The sequence below is a fragment of the Protopterus annectens genome, chromosome 9.part0 (assembly GCF_019279795.1).
Source record: "Protopterus annectens isolate FY-2018-M chromosome 9.part0, PAN1.0, whole genome shotgun sequence".
Classification (NCBI taxonomy): domain Eukaryota; kingdom Metazoa; phylum Chordata; order Ceratodontiformes; family Protopteridae; genus Protopterus; species Protopterus annectens.
The window spans coordinates 413,302,385-413,327,763 of NC_056743.1; the positions used below are offsets into that span (position 1 = coordinate 413,302,385).

Below are 25,379 nucleotides of genomic sequence, written 5' to 3' on the forward strand. Positions count from 1 at the left end.
AACACAGGGTTCAACAGGAAGGGATGGTTAGAGTAAGGAGGGAAGAAGACGGGTGAAATAGTGACGGGATAGAGCACAAAGGGAAAAGGACAGCAAAAGTACAGTACGGGCACATAGAAATGAACTACAGTAAACTGTCAGCTAACCAGAACTCAAGCAACCAGCAAAACAAAATTGAAGAAATACAGTACAACTTTCATGTCTTGCACTTTCTGTTTCCCCCCGCAGAAACATACCTTATGTTTTTGGAGATTTAGAGTTTTAAAAAGGAAGATAGGAATAAATTCCCACTCTCCCCAACCTGAAAACAAGTCAAACCAAACAAATAGTACAGGGTACAGTATTAGTCAAGGCTATTTTTAATAGCAACTTTGAAGCAACCAGAAACCACAGTTATCCGGCATCTACCAATCCTCATGGGTGCTGGTTAACTGAGAGTTTATTGTATATACAACATATACAGTGTGAAAGAATTGTCATATTAGTGCAGGAAAATAATGTGAGAAAGACAAAGGTGTCTGACTGGTGAAGGAGAGAGTGGGGGAATTAGCTGATGTGTCCAGAGGGAAAGCATTAGCAAACTGACTGATGATCTTTAAGCCGAGCATGAAATGATGGGTACAAACTGAGACCTTTAATATTTATTTATTTAAGTTTGATGACCGGGGAAGTCCACTGGGCCAAGAAGAGCCCGTTTTCAGTGGAGGCCCGGGGAGAAAAGCTCCACAATAATTGCAAGTTACATTGCACATGTTACAAAAGGACATATTTCATACAGCTAATTAAACATTTACAGATAAGCTCCATTATATTTGCAATTGGCTTGTCACAATGTTACAAAAATGAAGAGAGATAATTCAATACAAAAATTTCAACATTTATATAAAGTGAATATTTTTGTTATAAACTCAGTTGTAGGTTTAACATTTCAAAATATATAGCTACTAGCCATTAGTAGGTTAGAAAAATATGCATGGAGAGGGTAATAGTATAACTGAGACTGGAGAGTATAGTACAATGGATATTAGAGAGAAAATTAGTTTTTGGTATGGGAGGGATTGTTTTGGGTGGGATGAAGTAATAGTAGAGGTAGTTGGATGAGTCAGTGCAAGGTGGAATGGGGGGAGGGGTTAAAGTTGGAGCGTGGCAAGGGCATTCCCATCTGGAAGAAAGATGGAGTAGCTGAGATTTGAAATTTGTATGGTTAGGTAGGTTGCGTAAGTGTGTGGGGAGAGAGTTCCACTGTTTAGCTAAGGAGTGGGACAGCAGTAGATGGCCAGGAGGTTCTGCAGGTTTGTGGTAAATGGTAAGGGATTCCCATAGTTTGGAGGCTAGGGTGGAGAAGGCATGGTTAGTCAATGAAGTCTGGTTCTGGGGCACTGAAGAAGTGAACCAGTGTGGTTAAGACCTCTTAGATTGTAAATGGGTAGTCATCTTAAGAGGTTGGAGGCCATGGAAGATCAGGAGTGGCTTTATTAAGAGCGAAACAATGATGCTCATTTCTAGGGGAGAGGGTATTGATATGGCAGCTAGAGTTGTTTATAGTTTGGATGCTGGAGGAGTGTTTCTTGGAAGCTGCTAAAACCAGTGGAATTCCATAGGTTCATAGGTTGGTACTAGTCTATCAGCCCTAGGGCCTATACAAGTCTAGCCATAGCAATTCCCTGGCTATTTCTTCCCACACTATTTACTTCCCTGGACTCCTGTCTAGCAGGGTGACTGACGTGATCCCCGGGGTGAATTTCCTTTCTCCCATCCAATCGACAAGCTGTGCTAGTAAAATGCCTTTGCTTATGCCATTCCTGATTGGTCTGCAGAAAAACAGGGAAATTTTATAAGACCAAAATAGGAGGGAATTAATTTTCTTCTATATTTGTTCTAGGTGAAAGTAAAAATTGAGTGCAGGATCAAACCACATGCCACGGAACTATAGGAGATGACTTGATCAATGGGGTTGTCAATATGGCCATGTATAAGACGTGACTAAGAGTTTTCAATCCCAAGTGGTGGGGGATTAAAAAAAAAACAGGAGAGAGACTGCCAGAGGTCTAGGCCCAAAAACAGTACAATGTTCTGAAGAATAAAAGCATCCTGAGGAACTTCAGCGAAAGAAAGAAAAATATGTGCTTGCACAGAGCGAGTATCTAAAACGACGGCCAAGGCAGCTCAATGATACGCCACCCAAAAAGTCACTCTGAGACCCACTGGAGGATAACATGTAAACTAAGGGGGAAAGGAATAAGCTGACAAAAAATCATTATCAAAGCAAACAAGAAAACTGACACTCAGTGCCGGACTGGGAGAAACTATAACTGTGATGATACCAGCTGGGTAAAACTCTTTAATATCCAGGAAAGAAACAAATTAATGTTTCGGTTGAAAATACCACCACGAAGTCGCTTTTGTGAAAAAAAAATGACATGGACAATCAATGACATGGGTTTCAGACAGCCTTTGTTTGGCTAAACACTGATGCAGACGCCAGGGAAGTAAGTCATCCAGACAAATTAAATATGAAGCTTAACTTCAAGACAAGTAACATCAGGTAAAACTGTTCCACAAATGAAAAACTCTGCGCCTGTCTACTGACAAACATCCAGAAAGGAGATAACAAGAGGGCTGTATCAGGACCAGAACACCCTCCCAACCAGAGAGCCAGTAATAATCCTGAAGAGGCCAGAAACTAATAAAAACTGTAACCAGTCAGAGATACACAAGTAGTCTACTCCCTAAGCCATAGGCCCATGTCCTTTAGAAACTGAAAGGGACATTGCATTAAGTGTAACCTGGAGACAGCCAGTATAGAAAGACTGACCTGATCCTGGACTATGGAAATAGAAATGGTTCTATAACCAGGAAGGGGTAAAGTAGACGCCACTAGGCAGGAACACCAGTGGAAGCTGGAGTAAATAGATATCTCTGCCTGAAGAAGGGTGCTACCCAACAGCAAATACCTTCTAATGTTATCAGGTGAAAGCAAACAGGTAAAGTATGAGCAGTGAACAGGACCACAACCACGGAATATGTAAAGGTGATGTCAGTTCTCTTGAAGAAATCAAAATCCAAATATCTGGTGCAGTGCGAATAACGGAAGACTAGGAACCAAATGGAAAACGCACCAAACAATCCTGTATACAAACTCTGTTTATTGCAGTAAAAACACACCAGGATTAAGCACTTTCGTCTTTCACATAGAAGACTTCATCAGAGTAAAGCACACTGGTTCAAGAACCATTTTTATACCAGTACATGTTACATAACATATAAAACTGAGCCAATGGTATTGTCAAAAAAAGTCGCCAGAAACATCCTCGCTGATAGAAGTCAGGTCTGAACCATGGTAAACAGCTCCACTGTTGCCTCTAAATCTCAGAAATCCACCATGATGAATGTCAGCTTCCACAATGACATCACAGCATCCTCTAGAGTTGCCAGCAGGCTGCACACCCTGTCTAAATAGATTTTGATTACCAGGGCAGCCAGGAGAATGAGTGGAAGACACAGGTACACTGCAACCAGCAGAAACAGCCAAATTAGCCTCTCTGGGGGGTCAATAATTTGATAAGTCCAGGTAATGCCCCCTTGAGAACTGCAACTTCTTCCTTAAGCTTTTGAAACTCCATTTCTGACCCAGCAGTGTTATCTGATAGTGCAGCAAAGTTATCCAAGGAGTCCATGTTGGCTAATACCACCAAAAAAGATGGCAAAATCCAAATATCTGGTGCAGTGCGAATAATAGAAGACCAGGAACCAAATGGAAATCTATGAGCACATATATGAGGTTAAAAACAAGAAGGATAAACAGGCATTATATAGGCATTCCCTCACTTGTTCTAATTTTAAAGGTTTTAAATTTGGCATTTTGGATACTGTGGACAGATATGAGGGGGGGGGGTGACTGGAAGGATTTATTAAGTAAAAAAGAGCTGGTTTGGCAACTGAGATTAGCAACTAATTTTCCACCAGGTATAAATTATTCCTTGACAATACTTCCAGCCCTGAAAGAAAAATCTATGAAACGTTTAAGTATTTTAACATACATTACTGTGCCTGCATTTTTAAATAAATGCTGAAGGTATTTAATACACAACAGTGTTGTATTTGTAAATAGCTAAGTTGGCTTGAATATTAACATCCTGTGCATTTAATATTGGTCATGTGACCATTTTACATGTGACTTTTTTTGACAATACCATTGGCTCAACTTTATCTATTAGGTAACATGTACTGGTATAAAAATGGTTCTTGAACCAGTGTGCTTTATTCTAATGAAGTCTTCTATGTGAAAGATGAAAGCGCTTAATCTTTTTTGGTGCATTTTCTATTTGGTTCTAGTTCTCCTGAAGAACTCAAAAAACACACTAGATCCTGGTGTGCTGAAAGGTCAGTCATGAAGGATTCCAGAAAGCAGAGGGATGCCTCATCAATGAGGAGAATTGACAAAATTAGTAGAGGACACCCTATGAAAACTGGAGAAAACGTGACAGCTTGGCTAAAGAAAAAAAGTCTATTCCTTGAGAATCCATGAACAAAGATATAAATAAATGTATAAGCATCTTCCCATATGCCAAGACGAAGACCACTGAAGTGTCCTGCCCCCATTGAGGAGAGAAAGGGGGAGGGCAAAATACTCTGGATAAACCTAGACTATGAGAAATAGAGTGTCAGACCAAGGGGATCTTACTAGGAGAGCACCCATCTCCAATCAGTAAAAGAGGCTGAGAAAAGTAATCTAGAAAGTACATGATCTATACAGACAAGAGGGCATCCATAAGATGTAACCAGGTAAAAGGAAAAGGGCTATTAAAACTAAAGTGCACAAAATGAAGACAATCATTGTTAATAAAACAAGGAAACCCATATCTCAGATTGTAAAGGTAAGAGAGTAGACCAACGGCTACAACCTGTTATTAGGACAATACCATGTTAAGTAAGGCACCATTCAAATTTGCAACACAGGATGGACAAGAACATCATAACCCATGAGAAAGTACAGTTTTGTACCTACCATAAATGTAGATGTCCGAACTGGATAGCATCTGCAGTCATAACAACTGGGTTGTCCTGTCGTCAGGCAGCCCTTCAGTCGGCCGGATTCCAAAGTCCGGGTCCGGCTTCGGCTGATGTCGCACTTCACCCGACGTCATCTCTGTTGGTCTTCGGGTATAAAGGCATCAGCCGACGCCATTTTCCTCAGTGTTTCTTGCCCCAGATGCCAGTTGCCCTCATGGAAGGCTAAAATTTGGATAAATGCCAATGTTTCCAAAAGGATAGAAGGTAAACACAAAAAGTAAGCATGTATGTACATATATACAAACAAATACATCATAAGAGACTCCCCCCACTAGCTAGCTATTAGGAGGGTAAACACCCTAGGAGTACCACAGAGGGAAGGAGGGAGGTAATCCTGACTGCAGATGCTATCCAGTTCGGACATCTACATTTATGGTAGGTACAAAACTGTACTATGTCCTTCATGGATGCATCTGCAGTCATAACAACTGGGTAGAATACCATAGCCAACAAGGGAGGAGGATAAAACTAGATTATGGTGTGTTTAGGATCCCTTGCAGTACAGCAGTGGCAAACCCTGCTCGGGATCTGGAATATAGAGGCAAATTATAATGCTTGGCAAATGTATGCACGGAGGTCCAAGTAGCCGCCTCAATAATGTCTTTGGTTGCCACTCCTCGTAAGAAGGCTGTGGTAGTGGCTGTTGCCCTTGTAGAATGAGGTCTTATGTTCTGTGGAATTGGTTTTCCATGGAAGGAGTAACAGAATCATATGCAATTTCCTATCCATTTGGAGATTGTCTGTTTGGAAATAGCTTTTCCTTCCCTTCCTGTTGCATAGGCTACAAAAGTTGGTCAGTCTTTCTGCTACTTTTAGTTCTGTCCAAATAGTAGCGTAGCTGTCTATGTACATCCAAGGTATGCAATATTCTTTCCCTCTGTTTTGTGGGTTGGGAAAGAAGGTAGGTAGGTGGATTGCCTGGTTTAAAGACACTCTGGATACCACCTTAGGCATAAATGTAGGATTAGTTCTCATAGACACTCTATCTTGGTGGAAGATTAGGAAGGGTTGCACTGCCATTAAGGCCTGTAGTTCTGAAACCCTCCTTGCTGAAGTAATTGCCAGTAGGAAAGCAGTTTTCCATGACAGGTGTTGTAGGTCTGCTGTTGCTGCTGGTTCAAAGGGTGATAGTGTCAATTTTTCTAGCACAAAGTTTAGGTCCCAAGCTGGTAATGGTGGTTTCCTTGGAGGTTTTACATTCTTGATTCCTCTGAGGAACTGCCTGAGCAAAGGGTGAGAAAAACAGGTGGATCAAAGCTGTATTCTGCTGAAATAGCTGATGCATGTATCTTGATGGAGGAGTAGGACAGGCCTGAATGAAGAAGTTCGCTAGGTACTCCAGAATGTTAGGCATATCTATGTTTGACACATCTTTTCCTCTTTCAGTACTCCAAATGACAAACCTTTTCCATTTTCCAGCATAGTTTCTTCTTGTTGAAGGTCTGCGTGCTTCAAGAATAATGTCTCTAACTCTTTGGGAAAGTTCTGGATTAGCTGCTGCTATGTGATGTTCCATGCAGTCAGTTGCAACGCTTTTAGGTTTGGATGTATGATGCTGTAGTTGTTCTGAGTTATCATCAAAGGCATCAGGGTATTGGCCACATATTGTTCGAGACATGCTCCTCAGCAGTGGGTACCAGTGTTGTCTTGGCCAGTTTGGAGCTATCAGGATTATCCTTGGACGTTCTTCCTTGATTTTTAGTAATACCTTGTGTATCAAGGGAAGAGGTGGGAATGCATATGCTGTTAGGCCTTTCCAGCTGAAGGAGAGCGAATCCACTTTCCATGCTAGTGGGTGGAATGTCCTTGTGCAGAATTTTTGAGCTGGTGATTGGTAGGTGATGCAAATAGATCTATCTGAGGCATTCCCCATTTCTTTGAGATGGTCTTGAAGATGTCCGGGTGCAGCTTCCATTCGTGGGCATCCGATGTGGTTCTGCTTAATATGTCTGCTAGAGTATTCTCCTTTCCGGTACAAATATTGCCTGTAACTGGATGTTGTAGCTGAGTGCCAGGGTCCACAGCTCCAAAGTCATTCTGCATAGAGGGTATGAATGAGTGCCTCCCTGTTTGTTGATGTACCACATGACTGTGGTGTTGTCTGTCCTTATCATCAACTGGCCCTCTTTGAGAAATGGTCTGAACTTTTGGATTGCCAGTTTTACTGCCAGCATTTCTTTTAGGTTGATGTGCAGGTGAAGTTGATCCTGTGTCCACAATCCTTGCACGCATTTGTCCAGCATGTGGGCCCCCATCCTAGGTCTGAAGTGTCTGTTGTGATGGTCTGGCTTGCTTGACATCTGCGAAAGGGTAGCCCTGGGTTTGACTGGCATGCCTGAGCCCACCATAGGAACTCCTGTTTTAAGCATGGAATTAATGGGATTTCTGTTTCTAGGCTGTGTCTGTGTTGGGACCATAAATTCTTTAGGTACCACTGTAGTTTTCTCATATGTAGTCTGGCAAATGGAACCAAGATTATGCATGATGCCATGAAGCCCAAGGCCTGCAGTACTTTTCTTGCTGTTAACTTGTTCAGTTTTGTTAGTGCCAAGAAGTAAAGAGGGAGTTCTTTTGTTTTTCTGTAGTTAGGAATGCCATCTGTTTTACTGTGTCCAATTCAGCCCAAGAAAGTCCTTGTTTGGGATGGTATCAGCCTTGAGCTTTCTAGATTGACTGTGTATCCCAGTGCTTGCAGCAAGTAAATGACCCTTTGTAAATCTGTTGTCAGCTTGCTTTTGTTGTCCCCTTGTAGCAGGCAGTCGTCTAGGTATGGGTAAATTTGAATTCCTGTAGTCTGCAATGGGCGATTACTGATGCCAGGCATTTTGTGAATACTCTGGGCAGTAGATAAGCCAAAGGGCAATGCTGAGAATTGATAGTGCTCTGATCCTGCAAGAAATCTGAGGTATCTTCTGCAGATTGGTCGAATGGGGACGTGCAGGTATGCCTCCTTGAGATCTAGAGTTACCAGCCAACACTCCTTGCCCAGCATGGGAAGAAGTTGCTGTAGGGTCAGCATTTTGAATTTTGGGACAATGATGTATGTATTTAAGGCAGACAGGTCGAGAATTGGTCTCCAACGTTTTTCCTTTCTTGGAACTAGGAATAGTCTGGAGTAGAACCCTTTCCTTGCTCTGCTGTTGGCACTTTTTCCACAGCTCTCATGTTTGCTAACTGCATTATCTGTTGTAGAGCCTCTGTTTTTTGATTTGGAGGTAGATTTGGCATTCCTCTTTTGACTGGTAAAGTGTGGAAGTGGAACCGGTAACCTTGATCTATGGTTTGTAAAATCCACTTGTCTTTTGTTATATAGTGCCAGTTCTTTGAAAATAAGGTTAATTTTCCGCCTAGAGGAGCTGCTATCTGTTCCCTGGTAGGCGGATTTAGGGTTAAGTCACTGTGGTTGAGTTGATGTAGTGGCAGAGGTTGTGTCTGTGCCTCTGTTGTTACCTTGCCACTGTCGCCTCTGTAGGCACCTCCCTGGATTGGTTTCTGCCTCTGGAACGCCTATTCCTGCCCCTTTGAGATCTTGTGGAGTCAGGAAAGGACCAATTTTGGCAGGCCAGTTCCTGCTAAACCTTGGGGCTGAACCTGCAAGAAATCTTTAACCGCTTGAACAGATTTTGCCTTTTCTTCCATTTTCTTCATAACCTGCTGGGCAGGTGTACCAAACAAACTTGTCTTATCCATAGGAGCATCTAGCAACTTAGCTTTAACATGATCCGTAGAGCTTGCTCCTTTAGCCATGCATGCCTTCTTATCACTGTGCCAGTCATGGCTGATCTAAATGAAGCCTCCAGTGCATCATAGCCACATTTTAAGGAATGGTTACTAACCTGTTGTATGTTATTTACCATTTCTAATACATATTTCTTATCAATAGATTCATCAGTGGTTAGTTTTTAGTTAACTGATCAAGCATAAACTCTTGGTATTGTATCATGTGAAACTGACAATTTAAAGCTCTAGCTGAGAGAGTAGCTGAAGTGTAGACCTTTTGCCCCATCTGTCTAATGACCTTGCTTCCCTTTCTGAAGGAGTAGGGTTTTGCTATGGTCGCTACTGCCTTGGGACCCTGGGATATAGTTTCGGGTCTGCAAGTGGGGCCTTGTAAAGGTGGTGATGAGTGTCTGGCACCCTGTAAAATCTGTCTGGTTTGGCAGGGGCTGGAGGTAAAGAATCTGGTGCGGAGCAGACATCATTGAAAGCATCATCCACCACAGAGAACAGGAGGTATAGCTAAGGGCCTGTGCTGTGGAAGGTGCAGAAAGGGCCTAAGTCTTTTCTGGAGTCTGAAAAATCCTGTTGCTGCCATTGGAACTGCTCTCGCATGGCATGTAAGGTTTTCCCAAAGGAGAATTCTTCTGGTGGGGAAGCAGCTGGAATGGATTCTTCAGCATCAGAGTCTTCAAAATTGGAGAAAGGAGCCTCTGGCTGATCAGTTATGTCTGATTCACCGGCAGACTCATCAGAGGACACTGGCTCAGGGGGCTCTGCCCTAGGTCTCTTCTCTGGGGGCTGAGAGGCCCTGTCTGGGTGAGATTGAGATCCTCTAATTAATGAAATTAAATCTTCTGCCAGAGTAAGCATTTGAGAACTAGAGGATGGCCTGGTTGTAGGGGTTTAACAGGCACTGTTTTAGTAGTCTTTGCTGCTTTAGCCCTGGCGAAGGCCTTAATGGACATGGCTGCTGGAGGCCTAGCAGCACCACGTGCTGGGGTAGAGACATCCAAGGGAATGGTGTCTGATAAGTCAGTGGCAACCACCGTAGTGGATAAAATTTCTGAGGCCGTTTCAAGAGTGGTAGCAGGGGCCTCAGTTGTAGAGATAGATTCAGCTGTACTTTGATCAGTTTTCTCGGTTTCGGCCGAAACCGAGACACTCCCGGTTTGCTTAACCATGGTTTCGGCCGAAACCGCGGACCGCGAGTGTCTGTCTTTATCTTTGCGTTTTTTGGCAGATTGGGTTGTCGGAGGATCCGACGGCATAATGTACGCAAAATCAGAACCGAAAAACTGTTCAGCAAACTCCGACCGATGCCTAAGCGTTCGTCGGTTCAACGAAGCACAGGCCGAACAGGCTGCTACGTCGTGGGCTGGGCCTAAACAAGGCAGACAATAAGAGTGGAAATCTTTATGAGGTATTTGTTTCCCACAGGTTAAACAATTATTAACTTTTTCTGACATCGGCTGAGGCAAGAAAGAGTCCCCAACGGGGTACTTAGCTTTAGAAGTCTTCGAAGTAGTATTCGGTAGAAGTAATCTCTGGATCCGACCGACCGGCACTTGCGAACAGCTTCTGCTTCGGGCGCCACGCGGCAAGAAAGACTGAGGAAAATGGCGTCGGCTGATGCCTTTATACCCGAAGACCAACAGAGATGACGTTGGGTGAAGTGCGACATCAGCCGAAGCCGGACCCGGACTTTGGAATCCGGCCGACTGAAGGGCTGCCTGACGACAGGACAACCCAGTTGTTATGACTGCAGATGCATCCATGAAGGACATCAAGAAGAAACCCGTCCACAACTGGCTGAGAACACTAGAATCAAACAAACAAGGACTACACAAGCAAACGCTCATCCCTAACACCAAAACTTGAACTGGCTGTTCATGAGGAGAACAGGACACCAAAGCTACCTGAGCTCTGACTGAACCCCCAGATCTTTAGAGTAAGAATAGTGTTAAAAAGAACATAAAAACACAGAGTCCATCAGGGTACACAAACGCAATCCTAAAGAGTCAAACAATTAAGGATGAACCTTAGTCTGAAAGTTATGTGAGATCTAAGGAAACATAAAAACTCTAAATGCATATGAAATTCACAGATGGTTTTATAATGCCATATCTAACCTTGTATCTCAAATTTACTGGCTCTTGTCAGAACTACTTTAAGTCCAATACCCCTAACTTAAGGGGAGAACTGCACTCTGGCAACAAACTTACCTTGACACTTCGCTAAAGGACCCTGGTAGTCTTAAAGTTACAGAAGTACTGGTTAATCTTATAATACCTGAGAAGTAAGGAGATGACTGCTGTATCTGACACTGCACAGAGATAAATATTCAATAAAGTAATCAACTATCTGAGAAGCAGGGAAAAGTAAAACCTGCTGCTTGTGAGACTGTACACAAATTCATGCTCCTAATTTAATTACCACATAATTTCTGTGATGTAGGACAATATATGAGCCTTTTCCTTCTGAAGCTGTATACCATTGACATTCATAATTCCGTAACTCTATGACATCGGAAATGCAGGCTAAGCTGTGAACCAGATGTCTTTAAGGCCATCTATAAGTTGAGCTTCACAGTTGAGGCACTCCCTGAGAATAAGAATAACATATAATCCAGCTGACGCTAAGGGTACGACTACAGTTACGCCTACAATCTGTACAGAAATAAATGAACTTGCTGCTTGAAAGGCTAAACATAACTTCTTGTCATAATTCACTTACCCCACAAGACCTGAAATTTATTTACAGATGACTTGCAATGTTTGGGAGCATAGGTACAAAAAAGTGCTGTTTCTGTTTTCAAGGCCATATATTGTTCTGCACTTACAATTCCAGTGCCCAGAGGAATATGAAGTTTACAGACAGGTATGAACATGTTGGCTACAAAGCTACATACAATTTTACACAACATAATTCAAATATCCTAAGATAACAGAGACATAGGGTAAGATAAGAGGCTGTTGTTTTGGAGAGCATGCACAAATAACATTGAATACCTAATCACAGCATAGTAACTGAGCCAAGAAACTTAAAACAGAAAACCTATCTGTTCTGGAATCAAAAGGGCAATATCAATATTGTGGCCAAAGGGTTCGGCCTTGTCTAAAAAAATAGTATCAGTGTCAAGGACTTTGATTCTGACAGACCAAGCTCAATGTAAGAAGATCCTCTGTGCCGACTCATCTAAGGGATCAATTAATGATGACCCCGGAAAAAAGGAAGGAGGGAGGAGCGGTTAGGGCTGAACATCTAAACTAGTCATCACCAACAACAGGGTTTGGTATCAAAAGAAAGGGTTGATGCCAAAAGACCTCAAGGCCAACTGGCTAGCCCCTAGACACATTTGGGAGAGTGAAGGTCTGCTTCTGTGTAGAAATGGCACCAATCAAATGTTGAGAACATGTGAGCCTGGAAAGCAAGGACCAAAGATCAGGCAAAGGATACTTAGCCTAAATAATGGCTGAATCCTGAAGCAGAAAATCTTGACATCTGCAGCAAGTAAAACAGCTTGCTCAAAGATTCTGCATCAGAAAGGAGTCAAAGAGGTGTACTTGAGGAACTTGACTGGGAAACATACATGACCACAAACATGCTGGCTCAGAGGTTCTTGGACTCTGTCAATGCAAATGCTCTGTAACATCTAGTCAGCACCCTCACAAGAAGCTCAAATGTCCTGGACACAGTACTCACTAACATGGAAGAGCATTGTACTCCCATCCCCCATGTAATGTCCTCCCTGGTAAGATCAGACCATAAAGCAATCTCGTTCGATGCGACTATAAGACAAGATACCGCATCAAGCAAAAACATGACTGAGAATTTTTCAACGACAAACTTACCTCCTACTAAGTGATGCTATAAGAAGTTTCAAAGCCCCCCTCAAACACAGATAAACACTGACTCCTATGCAGAGGTGTACACTAATACCTTGTGTATAACAACAGTTGTGTAGAATCAGGTGTACCTGACCGGATTAAAACCAGGTCTTGTTGAAAAAACAAGCCACCCTGGTAGACCCGTAGTATAAACAGGTTATATAACAAGAGAAAGAAACTAGTGTCCAAGAACAAGAAGGAACTGGCTCAGAAGAGGAAGAAATCCCTCTTCAGCTTAAACAAACAAATTAGAGATCTTATCAAGTCCGCCAAAGCTAATGATGAAGCAAAAATAGCCTCCCTAGCTAAAAATAATTACAAGGCATTCTTTAACTACATCCACAATCTAAAAGGGAATACCCAGCTATGCGTTAGAACTGGTTGTGGATGGCACCAACCATATTCAACCGGAGGTAATAGCCAAACTGCTAGCAGACAGATATGGAGCAAACTTCGCCCCCTGTCCTCTCCAATCATCCCCCAAACTATACCTGCCACTATTATTTTGGCAGAGTGGATCATCTCACTGCTCTCCAAGGCCAGAAAAGATGGCATCAATGGGAACAAACAACATCCCAGGTTGCCTTTTAAACAACGTAAAACATGACCTAGCAGACTCACTTGGATCCCTGTTTAACCACAGCCTGCAAATTTGCTATGTTCCGGCAGAAAGGAGAACAGCAACAGTAATCCCTCTGCACAAAGGGGGACCCATCAACTGACCCTAGGAATTATAGGCCCATAAGCTTAACTAGCCTGATCGAACCCCAGACAGTTGGGGCAACTGGGGATAAATATGGCTAGGCTTGTAAGGGTTCTAGAGCCATTAGCCTAGTAACCTTCTACGAATCTATGAACCTGTAAGGCTCCAAGGACAATAATACCAATTTAAATGCTGACTACTGTTTATTTACCAAGCAGAAAAGCATATGCTACTGCCCATCTAATTCTAGAAAGCATGCCATGTCACTACCTGGAAATATCACTTTATACCTCACTGATCTGACTCATTATTAGTTTCTCTCCCTGCACACTGTCATGATTTAAGTGGCTGACAGTTATTTGTTAACTTCGTTTTGCCATTACTAACACTCTCCCAAAGTCATTCCCACTGCTGTAATGTTACTGAGAGTTTGCAATTCAGGTGGCAAGTGCTCCTGCCCATGCAGGATGCTTCAGTTTTCCCCACGGTTGTGTAACCTTGGAGTTAAGGGATGTGAGGTGGTGAAGACCCCAAAGAGAGTTGCTGGGGAGTCCTGACCCCCTGCAAATACATCACTGTACTGTTTTGTTGCCGTTTAGGGCAGCTGTGCAGTTAAACATCTCTGACTGAACAGAATAGTTGTGTAAAAATCTTACTATAACCATAGATGTTCTTCTCTTCTATGTTGCAGTATTCTTTACATATAGGAAGTCCTCTGGCCAAGCGACCTGATGTACGGCCAGCATACAACACCTTTTAGCTACTGCAGGTATGTGGGACATTGCGCGTATGTGCTGGCAATGTCAGCCACAAAAGGATGTCTGCATGTACAATCCTCAGAACTGAAATGTCCCAGTAGGAACAACACAGCAAAGGACAAATAATCTGTCATTCAAGAAAAAAGAAAGGTATACAGGGAAGGAGGGAGCGATAGAATACTGCAACATAGAAGAGAAGGACATCTATGGTTATGGTAAGATTTTACACAACTACTCTGTATCCTTCTATTCAACATTGCAGTATTCTTTACATATGGGAGAATACCAAAGCATAGTAAGACCCTTGGGAGGAGGAAGGCACAGAGGAGCTTTCTACAAACCATGGGAATGGCTCTAGCAAACCCTGCCCTAGATCTAGACATGCTATCCAACTTGTAATGTTTGGTGAAAGTATGAACAGAAGACCAAGTAACAGCCTCTAAAATGGTGATAGTATCCAAGCCTTTAATGAATGCACCTGAGGAAGCCACAGACCTAGAGGAGTGATCCTTAACAGGAGCAGGAAGAGTCTTACCATGAAGGTCATAACAAAACAAAATTGCCTTAGAAATCAAAGAAGAAATTGTCTGTTTAGAGACAGGCAAACTCAGAGCTATGGGATGAAAAGAAAAATAGATGATCAGACTTCCTGAAAGCCTCAGTCTTATCCAAATGTAATCTGAGTTGTCTAAGCACATCCAAGGTGTGTACAATCCTCTCACTGGAGGATTGAGGAGAAGGGAAGAAAGTGGGCAATTGAATAGACTGATTAAGAGACAACTCATTCACCACCTTGGGCATAAAGAAGGGATTAGTACATAAAGAAACACTATCCTTGTGAAAAACAAGAAAATGTGGAGAAGCCATCCAAGCTTGCATCTCTGAAACCCTCTTAGCAGAGGTTAAAGTTAGCAAAAGAACCATTTTCCTGGTACAAAACTTTAAGGAAGCCGAGACTGCAGTTTCAAAAGGGGCTACAGTAAACTTCTCTAAGACATAATTCAAATCCCAAGGAGGTGGAACAGTTTTCCTGGGAAGCTTAATATGAAGGATGTCTTTAAGAAAAAGTTTTAATTCCAATCTGGAAGCCAGAGGTAGAGATAAATGCAGACAGCCAGAAATGGCTAACAAGTGAACTTTCACTGAAGAATAAGTCAAACCACTCCTAAGTAACTTACACAAGTAAGAATGAACTACTGGAACATCTAGTGAAAATGGATCCAGAATTCCAGAAAGGCACCAAATTGAAAATCTCATCCATTTGGATAAGTAAGATTTCCTAGTATTGGGTTTCCTGGCCTCATGCAGAACCCTGAAGCACATAATCTGAAAAAAGGTGCCTGAAAGGAATCAAAAGTTTATCACCCACAAAGTCAGTTGTAAGGTTGATAGACATGGAAGAAGTAGAGATCCCTTGCCCTGTGTGAGAAGGTCCACTCTAAGATAACTTGTGATGCCTGCCCTTGGCTATGTGAGAAGGTCCACTCTAAGATAACTTGTGATGCCTGCCCTTGGCTATGTGAGAAGGTCCACTCTGTAAGATAACTTGTGATGCCTGCCCTTGGCTATGTGAGAAGGTCCACTCTAAGATAACTTGTGATGCCTGCCCTTGGCTGTGTGAGAAGGTCCACTCTGTAAGATAACTTGTGATGCCTGCCCTTGGCTGTGTGAGAAGGTCCACTCTGTAAGATAACTTGTGATGCCTGCCCTTAGCTGTGTGAGAAGGTCCACTCTGTAAGATAACTTGTGATGCCTGCCCTTGGCTAAATGAAGAAGAAGAGAGAACCAATGCGATCTTGGCCAAAAGGGAGTCTTCAGCAAGACTTTTGGTTTGTCCTGCTGAATTCTGAGCAGGACTTTTTGAATGACAGCAAAGGTGGGGGAATGTATAGAGAAACATTCCGCTCCACGAGAAAGAGAGGGTGTCCATCTTCCAAGCCAGATGATATGGGAACTCTGGCACAAAATACAGAAAGCTATCTGTTCAGAGGGGAGAGGGTTAAAAAAAAAAAAAAAAAAAAAACAACAGTAGAGGAGTACCCCACTGATGGACCAAGTGGAAACATATCCCTGTGAAGCATCCATTCTTAGGATTGAGTCATGGACCTGCTTAGTGTGTCTGCCACAATGTTTTGGGTGGATGGAATGTAAACCACTTGAAGAGCCACACTGTACTGAACTGCCAAATACCATACCATGACAGCTAACCTGGAAAGAAGGTAATACTTTGTCCCCCACTGCTTGCTGACATACCAAAGAACATGGTGTTGTCTGTAAACACTTTCAGAAGGCCTGGATGAAAGAGGATGAAAAGCATGCAGGGCTAGAATAACAGTCCTCATCTCCTTGATGCTGATATGCTTTTTGCTTTTTTCTTTGTGAGAGAGACCATAGGCCCTGCACCTTCTTTGAGACAAAGGTCAGCCCCCAGCCTATATCTGAGGCATCTATGAACAACTCAAATTGCCTAGGGCAGATAAAGAGGAAGTCCTGGATTCAGAGAAAATTGTTGAATACACCAAAGGAGTTCAGATTTTAGGCATGGGAGAAGGGGGTTCACAAACTCCAGAGGGTGAAGATGCTGCATTCAAACTGATTTTAGGTACCACTGAAATTTCCTCATGTGAAGTTTTGCAAGGGCCAGCATAGGTATTACAGATGCCATAAACCTTATAAGTCTCAGAAACCCCCTGGCTGTAATGGGGGGAAGACGCAGAAGGCTTTCAAAGAAGGAAGTGAGGGAAATGTTTTTTCTGGTGGAAGAAAAGCCATCATGAGGTCTGTTCTGAACCTGCACCGTAGAAAGATATGATCTTGTGACAGGGAAAGAAAAAAAATGTTTGAAATTTATGGTGAACCCCCGAGTTTGCAGAACAGAAATGGCAAACTGGAGAGTTTGAATAAACTGTTCTGATAGAGAAGCCAGAAAAAAGATCATCCAGGTATGGGTTTACTTGAATACCCTGAGGAAAGTAATCACAGGGGACAAGTACTTTGTGAATACCCTTGGGGCAGCCAAAAGTCCAAAAGGCAAGGCACAGAACTGAAAGTGCAAAAAAGCCACAGAGAAATGTAAACATTTTCTGTAAAGAGGATGGATAGGTATGTGAAGGTAAGCATCCTTGATGTCTAAAGGAGGCATGTAACACAGAGGAGGAATCAAAGAAAACAAAGCTGGTAAAGACAGCATGCGGAAAGTTGGTACTTTTAGGAAAGTTTTTATGTGGCATAGGTCTAGAATTGGTCTCCAAGGACCATCCTTTCTGGGGACAAGACACATTCTTGAGTAAAACCCCCTGCCTTTCTGGTCCATTGGCACATGCTGAATTGTGCCTCATGAAATTAATTTCTTTAGGACCTGTGGAAACAAAGTCAACTGGTTTGTAGGGGACTGTAGAATACCCGTGAAAGGAGAAAGATTTTCTAAGTCATGAAATATCCTTGCTGGATAATAGACAGAACCCAAGAATCCCGAGTTATACTTGCCAAAGCTGGAAAAGAAAGGGATAGACAGAAAGACAGAAGAGCAAGACTTGGAAGAGGCTGGCAGTCACAGAGTACTTGGCCTGGCTGGAAAGTGCTGCTGGGATGAAGTGCCAGAACCAGTAGTCAGACTGTGGAGGTTTTCTTGCAGTCTTTTTACATCAGGAAGAAGCAGCAGAGGAAGAAGACGGGTGTGTCTGTCTCCTAACAAAGGAAGTCTTAGTGGGAAAATGTCTGTGGAATTTTGGAACAGGGGACACAAACAGGTGCTTCACATCTTGAAGTTCCTTTCCCCTCTCTTGTAAGAACTTAAATCTGCAGCTGCAGAACCAAAAATAGCAGCGTTACTTAGAGGTGCATCCATCAATTTTGCTTTGATGTCATCTGGCAAAGGTTGAAGCCTCAACCAAGAGTGTGTTCTAGAAACAGAGCCAGAAGCAGCTGCTCTAGAGGATGCTTCTACTGCATCATAACTGCATTTAATCGAGTGTCTAACCACATGTGAAAAGCTGCCAATAGAGACTTAACCTGATTTTTTAGGTCAAGAGTCTGGAAGCTGTGAAAGGGCTTGAGAGGCCTGTGAAAGCAGGGCCAATGAATACCTGGACATGTGTTTTTGATAGTTTATAGCTCTGATAGCCAAAGTGGAAGAAGTATAACTTTCTTACCAAGTCTTTCCATAATTTTACTCTCCTTATCTGAAGGAAGAAGCTTTGAAGAAGGTGTCAACCTAGAGGACCTGTCTGAAGCAATGGATCCTACAGCTGGATCAGCTGAAGGATACTTGTACAGGAATTTGCAATCATCAGGCACCCTGTAGAACCTGCCTGGCCTTTTAGGAGTAGAAGTCTGTAAATCAGGGGTCTTAGAAGTAGATGAAAAAGCGTTCAAAAATGCTTGCAAAACAGGTGGCACAGCAGAAGTTGTTTCCATTTGTAAAAGGTCATAATATCTTTTTTGCTCTTCTGAGATCAGTGAGCAGTCCCATTTAAAAAAATATCTCATTTTATTAATGGTGCCCCCAAAAGAAATCTCTTCTACCAGGGAATTTGCCCCATTGGACTCCTCCTCAGGAGAAGCATACTCTAAAGAAGAAGTGATTTGTCCACAGTATGCCCATCACAGGAAGAATCATCATCAGGTAATTTTTGTTCCCTAAACCTTATAGCAGGACAGAATGTGAAAGAAGGAACAGAAACAGCAGTGGAAGGCTTCGTAGCCATCAAAGCCTTAATCAGCCCCTGAGAAAATATATCCCAGTCAGACTGTCAAGAGGAAGAGGCCTGAGAAGGTTTGGTTTTCTGTTTTTTTCTTAATATGCATGTCTGCATTATAAGTACAGGAAGAACCCGACTTAGGCCTGGCTTCTGCAGCCGACTCCAGAATCTGTTCCCAAGCTGAAGTAAGAAGTATGCCCCTGGGATCTTCAAGCACAATAAGCTGTGGTTCCCCTTGACTTTTCGAAATGGACATCTGGACTGCCTCTGAGGATGTGCCAAGGTCAGATATTTTATCAATTTCTGATGAGGTACCCACTGATGAAGTGGGCCCAACCTCCGAACATAACTCTGGGTCTTCACTAACCTCAAGGGATACGTCAGTCGATAGAGGCGCAGCTGAAGAAGATTCAGGCCTAGGTTTACTGACTTTCCTCTTCAAAACTGGCTCAGCCGAAGGACCCACAGAACCCTCCATAACATCTTTAGCTAGTCTTTTAAGCTGTAAATTCTCTAAGTAAAGATTCAAAGCTGAAAGACAGATTCACAATGTTTTTGGGACAAAGACCTGACAAATGGAACAGATTAATGGCCATGACTGGAGCCTAGACAGAAAAGACAAAGATTGTGGATGTCCTTATGGGGAATTTGCCTTCCATACCTACATTTGCTCTTCCTGGATGACAAGAACTAAGCAAAGAAGGCAGTAGCAAAGAAATTCTCAAGAGGGCATTTATCTGAAAGCTGGCAGCAACCAAAAGAATCAGGCAGAAGACCAACATATAAGTGTTACCGAATGGTGGCAGAAACGTTCTGAGGACTGTACGTGAGGACGTCCTTTTATGGCTAATACTGTCAGCACATACTTGTGATGTCTCACGTACCTGCAGTAGCTAAAAGTTGTTGTATGCTGGCTGGACATCAGGCCACTTGGGCAAAGGACTTCTCAAATGTAAAGAACACTGCAACATTGAATAGAAGGACATCATACTGTAACCTTTGAAACAGCTTGAAAAGGTAAGATTCCTTACTAAATAAATAACAGAGTTGGAAAACGTGGAACTATTCACACAGATTTCAAGAATTGTCATATTCTGTTTCTTAGAGCTTACCTACAGGTGGCTCCCAGGGGCCTATAATGCAATATCTGACTGGTTCTGCTTGAAAGCCTATACATAGAGCACATTATCGGGGATACAGCTCAGGGAACATAACACCAAAAATACATTTTAATAACAGGAAAAAAAATATACTTCGAACATAACACAAAAATTTCCTCAATTTCAGAAGTCATCAGTCATTAAAGTCCTTCAAAAATAATGGCGAGAGAAAATAATATGGAATTACAACAATCAAGCTTCTTAAGGGCCAGCAGGTTGTAATCTTCACAATTTAATCTATAAATTTATAATAGACAAACTTGAGAAAATCAAGTAGCTTCATGCAAAGACTAGCAAACTACATAAACACTATGCAACTGTTTCAGTTTTGTTAAGAATCAAGACCATAACACAAAACTTTTTATGTACCTATTGACAATTTTGGTCACTTTTTCTTTTCCATCTGCTTTCTCACTTTCTTCTGAAGAAGATGGAAATGAAGGCACTGTGGAAGATCGAAATCCAGTATCCGGAAACCCATCAGTGAAATAAGGATCTTCCTCTAACTCTCTGCAAGGAATTTAAAAGGACATACATAAAACACATTAACCACTTATACTCTCTTGGCAATTAATATTCAGAAAGAATAATAGTGTAAAATCTTACCATAACCATAGATATCCTTTTCTTCTATATGCTGCAGTATTCATAACATGAGGGAGTCCACCTCCGGCTGACTCGTATGTCCAGCCAGTATACCAAAGTCTAAATGCTACTGCAAGGTACGTGCGATGGCACACATCACTCAATGTACCTCGGCCATAAGGAGATGTTGGGCATAAAGTGGACATCAGCACGTACCTACCTCAGAAGTGAATGCCGAAAAGCACCAGCCTGATAAAGTGAAAAACATGTAACTAGGGACCAGGCAAACATCAGGGGGAAGGGCAGGGGAGGAAGCAATACTGCAACATACAGAAGAGAAGGATATCTATGGTTATGCTACGATTTTATGCTACGATTTTACACAACTATTCTATGTCCTTCTATTTATATACTGCAGTGTTCATAACATGAGGGAGAATGCCAAAGCTCATGCAGGAGAAACTGGGGGGAGGAGCAGAAACATTTTCCACAAAGCCATGGAGAATAGCTCTGGCAAACCCCACTCTGGACATGGAAATGACATCCAATTTATAGTGCTTGGTGAAGGCATGAACAGAGGACCAGGTAGCTGTCTCTATGATACAGGCTGGATCCAATCCTTTAAAGAAGGCCCCAGAAGAGTTCACTGCTGTAGTAAAGTGCACACTTACAGGAGAAGACGGATCCTCTCCATTAGCTCAGTAGCAAAAAGAAATGGTTTTAGAAATTCAAGAGGAAATAGTTTGCTTGGAAATAGGTTGGTCCAGGGCCCTTGGGTGATAGGAGACTATCGGTCAGACTTGCATATGGGCTTAGTTTTGTACAAGCAGTATCGGAGTTGCCTATGAATATCCAACATGTGGAGAATCCTCTCACTGGAGGACTGGGGAAATGGGAAGAAGGTAGCAAGATTGATAGCCTGAGTCAGGGATAACTCATTAACCACCTTGGGTATGAAGGATGGGTTAGTCCAAAGAGAAATTCTGTCCCTATGAAAGACAGCGAAGGGGGAAGAGGCCACAAGGGTTTGCAGCTCAGAAACCCTTCTGGCAGACATAGTAGCCACTAGGAGAACTGTTTTCCATGTCCTGTGTTGCAAGGAGGAGGACACTTGCTGCTTTGAAGGGCGCTAGAGTATGTTTTTCCAAGCCAAAATTGAGATTCCCAAGGAGAAGGCACTGGTTTCCTTGGTGGTCTAATGTGAAGTGTGCCTTTTAGGAGCAGTATGACTTCCAACCTGGAAGCCAAGGGAGGAAACATAGGTAAACATGGTGAGATGGCATACAGATATGCTTTGACTGATGAATAGTGTCACGTAAGGAGATACTGCCAGCCAAGCTAGCTGGAATTTTGTGAATAATTATATGTGATTTGTGAATATTAACGTGATTCATATAGAAGTGTAACTAAAGGGAGATACTGCCAGCACAGCTGTCTGGAATTTTGTAAATGGTTGTGTGTCACTAGTGAATGTCAACATGCTTCATGTAAGATGCTTGTGTTACAGATGCATTACAACTGTATGTCATATTGTACAGACGTGCTGAAGAGATATTTTGTAAAGTACTGAACAGAAATGTATATATACATTGCTGTAACTGTTTGTATGTATTTTAACAATGGAAACTGCAACACAAGAAGTTAACTTTAAAAGAATAGTGGAGATTGAATTAGTTTATGGCTGGGCCATAAAAAGATATGTTATCTTTCAGTTTCAGTGCAACAGGAGACAATGTATAGAACTAGACGTTTTTTGTATTATCTTTAAATGTTGAGGAATGCAAATTATTTTACGACTTCAACCATTTGCCAAAAGATCTGAGGTCTATATATTTTCACAGGTAGATGCTGAATGATACCAGCTGCATCAGTGGGGGGGGTTTCACCTGGGATAGTGTCAGCCGACAAGAAGTGATGTCACTCTGCAAGCTATCCCAGCAGTGATATTTGGGATATTAATTTAAGAACTCTCTTGAGAGACACATCGGGTATTTTGTATTTGACCTGACAAGAACATCCACTTACCACATCTGCCTTGCTGCCCTGTAAGTAACTTAACTAGGGTACAGATACAGTCAGGAATATAGTAAAGTACAGCTTAGATGTTTTCTTCATTTATTTGAGACTGTCCTGCAATGTTGTTTTAAATATTTCCTGTAATTTTGAACTCTGATGTTACTGTGATCATATACTTAGTATTTTCTTGTTCTTTTATTATTTAATATTAAATATATTTAAACCTTTCACTGTGGCTGATATTTGAGAGACATATTTAAGGTTTGGGGTTACTTGCATGTTTATTTGGTGACAATGTGGGCCATTCCTAATAGCCTTGCTCTTGGTCAAACTACCATTTGTATTTATAGTAACATTACACAGTAAGACTAGACACCCTTTGTTAAGGACCTTAAAGTAGCTGATAAAGACATGGCTGGTGGTAGTGATAACTGCCTTATAGTGTGGACGGAAGAGGGCATAGCTAATAAACCTGTGCCAGCCTTTCCCAGGTGTGTGTGTGTGTGTGTCTGTGTCAGCTGCTTGGACAGGGGCACATACAGCTAGTTGGACAAAGAGGGTGCTGGAGTTCTTGGCTTGGCCACTCAGCTGAGATCTCAACCCTATAGCTGTGCCAGTGGGGAGTTTTACTGGGGATCTAGAGAAAGAGGAAGAAACCAGCAGCGGACTGACTGTGGTCTTTGTGTGCTCTAAAGGGAAACTGCACTTAATGCAGAGAGCTGCATCTGGAAATACTGTGTGTGTGTACCTGTCATCCTCCCAGTGTACATCCCCTATTGTTGCCAGTGGTGAGTACTGAGGCTCCTTAATTAATGGGCCAGTGCTGGGGCATCACAAATATGACAAGCCACTCTTCATTAATTCACACAGATAAGACAAAACCACTGGCACTTCTACAGACAACGGTTGTAAGTGTTTTTAAGACATTAGAAGGAAAACCTCTTCCACTTGGAGACATAGGATTTCCTAGTAGTGGGCTTTCTGGCCTCCTGCAGAACTTGTAGCACTTCCTCAGTGTAAAGCTGTCTAAAGGGAATTAAAGTCCCATCACCCACAGAGTCACGTTTAGGGTCGACATTTGTGTATGTACTAGAGTTGCCTTGTTCTGTGTAAGTAGGTCCATCCTGTGGGGTAACTTATGGTGATTGCCCCTGGCTAAATGTAGGAGACAGGAGAACCAATGCTGCCTTGCCCAAAAGGGGGTCACCAGCAAGATTGCTGGTTGTTCCTGTTGAATTTTCAGCAGAACCTTCTGAATGAGTGGGAAGGGGGGACACATACAGAAACATCCATTTTCATGGAAAAGATTGTGCACCCACCTTCCATGCCCCAAGACGTGGAATCATGGCACAATACTTGGGAAGCTGTCTGTTCATGGGGGAGGAAAAAAGATCTGAGAGATATCCCATCGATGGGCAAGGTCCAGAAACACATCCCTGATCAACATCAACAGTGAGTCATGGACCTGCTTAGAGAGTCTGCCATCACATTCTAAGCTGAGGGAATGTAAACATCCTGGACGGGAAACCTGACTCTGCTGGACTATCTCCCATGAATATAGTGCCAAACTGCAGAGGATATAGGACTTTGCCCCTCCATGCTTGTTGATGTACCACAGGACTGTGGTATTGTCTGTGAACCACCTTATAACCCCTGGTGAAATCCTGGACTTGAAGATTTTGAGGGCAAAGATCAATGCTCTCATTTTCTTTATGTTGATGTGTTCTTTTGTCTGAGGAGGGGACCACACATCCCTGACCTTCCAGTTTTCCAGAGTAGCACCCCATCCTGTGTCTGATGCATCCGTGTACAGATCCTGGGTGGGTGGAAGTGGTTGCAAGGGTAGGCCTGGATTTCTGGAGACCTGGACAATCCACCACTTTAACTCCTTTGGCAAATAGGGTAAGAGGGGGACAACAAATTCCGGAGGAAGAGAGTGTTGCTTCCAAACTGTTGTCAGGAACCACTGAAATGTCCTTATGTGTAGTCTGGCAAATGGAAGCATTGGAATAGTTGAGGCCATGAACCTCAGGAGGCAGAGGAACTCCTTGGTGGTCAGGGACTGAAGTGGTATTAGGTCCTGAAAATAGGAGTTAAGAGACCGGATTTTTTTCTGGGGTTAAACACGCTATCACAGCACCTGTTAGAATCCTGCACCCCAGGAAGACAGGATCCTGGGAGGGGAACAGGATAGACTTTTGGAGGTTGCTGGTAAACCCCAGCCCTCTCAGAAGGGACTCTGCATAGGAAAGATTGTCCAGGAGTACTTCTGGAGATGGGGATGGAGGAGCAGGTCATCATCCAAATATGGAAATATCTGTATGCCCTGCAGTCTGCAGTGGGCTATAACAGAGGCTAAACATTTTGTCAATACCACTGGTGCAGTAGACAGACCAAAGGGCAAAGCACAGAAATGAAAATGAGAGGAAGCCACAGAAAAGCTAAGAAATCTCCTGAAACGATGGTGAATGAGGATGTGAGGATAAGCATCTTTTATGTCCAATGACACCATGAAGGCCTGGGGAAGGATAAGGGGGAGCAGAGAAGGGAGAGTCAGCATGCGAAAGATGGGAACTTTTAGAAAGGTGTTTAAATGGAAAAAGTCTAGGAAGGGCCGCCAATGGGGCATCCTTTCTTGGGACCAGAAACATCCTGGAGTACAATCCTTTTCACCTTTGGTTGAGTGGCACCTCCTGGATGGTGCCCTGAGAAAGAAGAGAGGAGAGGACTAGTGGAAAGAATTCCAATTGGTCCTGTGGGGGCTGTGGGATTCCCTT

The 25,379-nt window shown here is 42.7% G+C and overlaps 1 protein-coding gene across 3 annotated transcripts in view; it reads right to left on the minus strand.

Moving 5' to 3' along the window:
* FHIP2B (FHF complex subunit HOOK interacting protein 2B) overlaps positions 1-25,379 on the minus strand; it is a 1,026,346-nt gene that overhangs the window by 510,626 nt on the left and 490,341 nt on the right. For all 3 annotated transcript variants that reach the window (XM_044082952.1, XM_044082953.1, XM_044082954.1), the window contains one exon: positions 20,371-20,511. In XM_044082952.1, coding sequence (XP_043938887.1) covers positions 20,371-20,511 — 141 coding nt within the window. The remainder of the gene's footprint in view (positions 1-20,370; positions 20,512-25,379) is intronic.